We start from the raw sequence: 6000 nt of genomic DNA on the forward strand, positions 1-6000 counted from the left end.
TTCTTCATTTCCCCTGTGGTTGCGCTGCAGAAAAGTGGAACAACAGATTACAGCTGATTGCTAGTGGTCCCAGCAACGTCATGATTAAAAGGAGCTTTCCAACAAGCATGGATTCTCTAAAGTGAAGAACCTTTTAATAGAACCACTCAGAAATTCTTCTGGTCACATAAGAAGACAAGTGCATGGCTTCTCGTCACAGCCCTGTATATCAGACTTACCAGGTGATTGTACTTCATTTTCTGCTGATGGTGCATCATTTTGTACTGATGGGGAATCAGTCTCTGTGGCTGTAGCTTCAATGGCCTCTGATGGGGCTTCCTTCTCTTTGGCTGGAGGATCAATCTCTGTGGATGTTGCTTCAGCTGTCACAGATGAAGCTTCGGAATCTGCAGCTGGAGCCCCAGTGTCTGCAGCTGGAACCTCATTGTCTGCAGCTGGAGCCTCAGTGTCTGCAGGTGGAGCCTCAGTGGCCACCGATACAGCCTCGTTTTCTGTAGCAGGAACCTCAGAGTCCTTGGATGGAGCATCATTCTCCACAGATGAAGCTCCACTGTCTACTGCTGGGGCCTCATTCTCTATACTAGCAGCCTCATCAGCCACTTGTTGAGCTTCCTCCTCTTTTGGTGGGGTCTCATTTTCTACAGATGGAGGCTCATCAGCAACAGATTGAGCCTCAGTGTCTTTGGATGCAGCTTCATTCTCCACAGATAAAGCTTCACTGTCTACTGCCGGAGCCTCATTCTCTATACTAGCAGCCTCATCAGCCACTGGTGGAGCCTCATCCTCTTTGGGTGAGGCCTCGTTTTCCACAGATGGAGGCTCATTGGCCACAGATGGAGCCTCAGTATCTTTGGATGGAGCTACGTTGTCTACAGATGGAGGCTCTTCAGCCACAGATTGAGCTTCAGCGTCCACTGGTGGAGCCTCACTCTCTGTAGTTTCAGACACAGATTCGGCTACATTTTCACTTTCTGTAGGTGAAGATTTACTGTCCTCTGCAGGGGCCTCAGTTTCCACTGATACATCCTTCTCAGGGGATGATGCTTCAGACTCAGAAGCTGGTATCATGTCACAAGACACGGCTGGTGGAGCCTCAACTTCTGCATCCACACTTGACATTTCTGAAAAAGGAAAAAAGAAAAGTTAAACACCGATGTCCTCAATATATCTTATATTAATTCACATATTGATGGATAAAAAAATGATCAGGTAATTCCAGGCCATTCTTCATGATCACACAGTTACATACATTACAAAAGTGATCAGATCTATCAAGTTGAACCTTTCTCGATCAATTGTATATAATCTCTTGATGATTTGTAACCCTCAATACGATTTGTTATGAAAAAAGCATCCAGCCTCTTTCTAAGGCCGGGGTCATATTTGCAACTGCAATGCGAGAAACTCGCGCACGAATACCCGTCACTGCCGCGGGCACTCAGGACCGGAGTGTGCGGCTACATGTATTTCGGTGCAGCTGAACGCTCCGGTCCCGAGTGCCGGCGGTAGTGCCGGGTATTGATGCGAGTTTCTCGCATTGCAGTTGCAAGTGTGACCCCGACCTAAATGCCAATATAGTATCTGCCATTACTATAATGGGTACAAGGCTTGCAGTCACACCCAGGTCCTGGACCATAGTGGGGGCCAAAAGATCTTTTTGGCCCATATGAAAAAAACAGTAACGATTGGGGGTCATTGTCATATGTTTTGCATTGGAGCTTATAAGCTTCAATTTACAGTGTAAATTTTACACCATTCTACCTCTTGCAATTGGTCATTACACAGTCTGACATGTCTAACTGTAAAGAACCCTTTCCTATTTAGCTGCCAGAATCCTCTTTCCTCCACATGTAATGAAAGTCCCCTGGTCCTTCACAAGGTCATACTGTATAAATCAATAAATCACATGCCAGTCCTTTGTATTGACCACACGTGTATTGATACATGTAAAAGAGATCTTCTCTAAAACATTTTTTTCCAAAAAGCAAAAACAACTTTTCCAACCTCTCATTACAGGAGAGACCTTCCATGCCATGTAATAATCTAAACGCCACCTATGAACTGACTCTGGCCTTGCAATATTATTTTTAGAATGTGGAGCCCAAAACTGGATCCCATGTTCTAGATGTGGCTTCACCAGTGATTTATACAGGGGTAACAATACATTAGAGTCACAGGATTTACACCCTAAAATCTTGTTTGCTTTTGCAGCTGCTGCCTGACATTGAGCACTGCTGCTCAGCTTATTGGTAACTGGAATATCCAAGTCCTTCTCCTGTTTTGTAGTCCTAAGTAGATTTCCATTTAATGTGTATGCAGCAATACAATTACTGCAGCCTTGGTGCATTACTTTACATTTACCAACTTCAAAAGGATAAATAAACTTTCAAGTAACTCTTCAGAATGAGTTGTCCTTTATGTGTACATGAGGAATCACTTTATTTCTGAACATTATGACTTGTGTCCTGAATTTCCAGTAGTTTTACCCTCTGCAGGATCTACCTCTTAATTTGCAATTGAATCTGAGCTGGTGGAAGAAGACTAGTTGCCATGATGCTTCCCATACACAGCACTGCACACATCTACTGAACGGTGTACATGTGAATCCAGCTTTAGGGTGAGATAAAAGATATAGCAGGCGATGGGCTGTACACTATGGAATTAAAAATCGCTCTCTTCATCAGAACTGATTAGGAGTTTTAATAAAAGGTAAATTACACAGTGTTTTTTTCAAATGTACCTATTTATGAACTTGAGACAAACGTTTTAACCAGTTTTTTACCACTATTCATACAGCGTCCTCTAGTCCCAGATTCCGAATTATTCTCTCGCACATCACAGAACATAATAAATGGTATAATACACACATGGGTACAAGAATTATGGCATAACTTATGTAACCAGGTAAAATTCCTATTGCCACAGGGGCCAGGACATAACCGCAGAGTCCTATATTGTAAAGATGTTCGAGGGGTATCACCGTGGTATCTGTGGTGTTACATAGGACTGCAGGTCACACGTAGTACATTATTTGTACTCCATGTTATCACTGTTATTTGTGATGTTACATAGGACTGCAAGTAACCTCTATCAAAACCAAAATTCTGCTATATTAAATAATATATTTAAATATTAAATATGTAAATTATCATTTAGTTTGATGAGCGAGTTCTTGGATTTTTGCTAATACTACATAAGTGATATGTTGTTACACTGGACAGTCAGCATATACCGTAAGTGTGGATATGGATGTATTCTCTATGGACACCCCAGCCCTGTTTTTCCCTCAATTCTTACCTTGTGTGACTTGGGAACTGCTCTGCTGGGAGAGGTTGATGTCCGCACAGTCTATAAGGTCGTACACTGGAAGGAGGATTGTGGACAAGGAATCATATAGCTGGGTGTGTCAGGAGAGTCACTACCCTGATTAGACTGCCTCGGGCATGAAATGGTTAAAAGGGAAATGATACTTCATTACTGAATCTGAACTTCAGCTATTGAAGATGCAAAAACTTTATGAGTGGTAATATGAGCCATAAAGAACTGCACAGCACTACATTCCACACATTATAAGGTGATGTATCTAAGACTCTCATATGTGATAATGGGATACCCATTATGTAATATACACTGCTCGCAAAAATAAAAGGAACACTAAAATCCCATATACTAGATATCACTGAATGAAATATTCCAGTTGCAAACCTTTATTCGTTCATTACGCATTACGGAATGCGTTGAGAACAATAAAACATAAAAATGATTCAATGTAAATCAAAATTAATATCCCATGGGGGTCTGGAGTTGGAATGATGCTCAAAATCAAAGTGGAAAATCAAATTACAGGCTGATCCAACTTCAGTGAAAATGCTTCAAGACAAGGAAATGATGCTCAGTAGTGTGTGTGACTTCCACGTGCCTGTATTACCTCCCTACAACTGGGCATGCTCCTTATGGGGAGGCGGATGTTTTCCTGAGGGATCTCCTCCCAGACCTGGATTAAAGCATCAGTCAACTCCTGGACAGTCTGTGGTGCAACGTGGCGTTGGTGGATGGATTAAGACATGATGTCCCAGATGTGCTTGATTGGATTCAGGTTTGGGGAACAAGTCATGCATCAGAAGTCAGGGCCAAGTGCACCTGCAAATGGTCTCACAATGGGTCTGAGGATCTCATCCCTGTGCCTAATGGCAGTCAGGAATCCTATGGCTAGTACATGGAGGGCTGTGTGGCCATCCAAAGAAATACCTCCCCATGTCATTACTGACCCACTGCCAAACTGGTCATGCTGGAGGATGTTGCAGGCAGCAGAACGTTTTCCACGGTGTCTCCAGACTCTGTCATGTCTGACACATGTGCTCAGTGTGAACCTGCTGTCATCCGTGAAGAGCACACAGTGCCAATGTTGAATCTGCCAATCCTGGTGTTCTCTGACAAATGCCAATCACCCTGCATGATAGTGGGCTGTAAACACAGCACCCACTTGTGGACGTCGGGCCCTCATACCATCCTCATGGAGTCTGTTTCTGATAATATGAGCAGACACGTGGATGTTAGTGGCCTGCTGGAGGTAATTTTTCAGGGCTCTGGCACTGCTCCTCATGTTCCCCCTTGTAAAATGGAGGAGGTAGTTCTCCTGTTGTTGCCCTCCTATGGCCCACTCCACGTCTCCTGGTGTACTGGCCTGTCTCCTGGTATCTGCTCCATGCTCTGGACAATGTGCTGCAGACACAGATATCCTTCTTGCCACAGCTCACATTGATGTGCCATCCTAAATGAGCTGCACTACCTGAGCAACTTCTGTGGGTTCAGGAGACATCATCTCATGATACTACTGTACAGTACCTCTAGGGGTAAGAGCAATGACAAATTGCAAAAGTGATCAAAACAACAGCCAAAAAGGATGATAACAGAGAAATGGTCTGTGGCCACCCCCCCACAGAACCACTCCTTTATAGGAAGTGTCTAGCTAATTGTCTATCATTTCTACCTGTTGTCTTTTCCATTTGCACAATAGTGGGAGAAATTAATTCACAATCAGTGTTGCTTCATAACTGGACAGTTTGATTTCACAGTGTGGTTTACTTGGAGTAACATTATGCTGTTCAAGTGTTCCCTTTATTTTTTGAACAGTGTGTGTACACATCGGGTGACATAAACAGAAAATTGTAGCCGACTATGCTTTCCTATACAGTTTACAAAAGGCCAAGCTGTCATATACTGCTCCGATGTAACATTGCAAATGTGGCGCTATGAGCACCAATGGGTCTGTGTATCAAAGCCTATTATGTGTAATAGTGTCTGCTGAGCTGTGGTATCTAAATAACTTCATACATATTAGATTAAAGATGGCCAAACTCAACGATGTATTTAGGCCCAATATCAGAATCACAGAATGTTAGAGTTGGAAGGGACCTGCAGGGCTATCATGTCCAACAGATGCTCAATGCAGCATTCACTAAATCATCTCTGACAAATACCTGTTCAGCCTCTGTTTGAAGACTTCCATTGAAGGAGTACTCACCACCTCTCATGGCAGCCTGTTCCACTCGTTGCTCACCCTCACTGTCAAAAGATTTTTCTAATATCTATTCTGTATCTTCCCCCTTTCAGATTCATTCCATTGCCTCTCGTATTTCCATGTGGAAATGAGAATAAGGATGATCCCTCTACACTATGACATCCCTTCAGATATTTGTAGACAGCTATTAAGTCTCCTCTTAGCCTTCTTTTTTGCAAGCTAAACATTCCCAGATCCTTTAATTGTTCCTTGTAGGACTTACTTTGCAGTCCACTCACCATCCTGGTAGCTCTTCTCTGAACTTACTCCAGTTTTTCAATATCTTTTTGAAAATGTGGTGCCCAGAACAGGACACAGTATTCCAGCTGTGGTCTGACCAAGGAAGAATAGAAGGGGATAATTACTTCACATGATCTAGACTCTATGCTTCTTTTAATACATCAAAGAACTGTGTTTGCCTTTTTTTGCTGCTGCATCAC

At 43.0% G+C, this 6000-nt stretch overlaps 1 protein-coding gene across 1 annotated transcript in view; it reads right to left on the bottom strand.

Moving 5' to 3' along the window:
- Positions 1 to 3440, bottom strand: part of LOC138662503 (flagellar attachment zone protein 1-like) — a 29200-nt gene extending 25760 nt beyond the window's left edge. Inside the window, exons 1-2 of the mRNA XM_069748228.1 lie at positions 3298 to 3440; positions 219 to 1121 (exon numbers count right to left, since the gene is read on the bottom strand). Of these exons, the coding sequence (XP_069604329.1) occupies positions 219 to 1119 (901 nt within the window). The 5' untranslated portion in view covers positions 1120 to 1121; positions 3298 to 3440. The remainder of the gene's footprint in view (positions 1 to 218; positions 1122 to 3297) is intronic.
- Positions 3441 to 6000: the final 2560 nt, after the last annotated feature.

Source organism: Ranitomeya imitator, chromosome 1 (genome assembly GCF_032444005.1).
Source record: "Ranitomeya imitator isolate aRanImi1 chromosome 1, aRanImi1.pri, whole genome shotgun sequence".
Classification (NCBI taxonomy): Eukaryota; Metazoa; Chordata; class Amphibia; order Anura; family Dendrobatidae; genus Ranitomeya; species Ranitomeya imitator.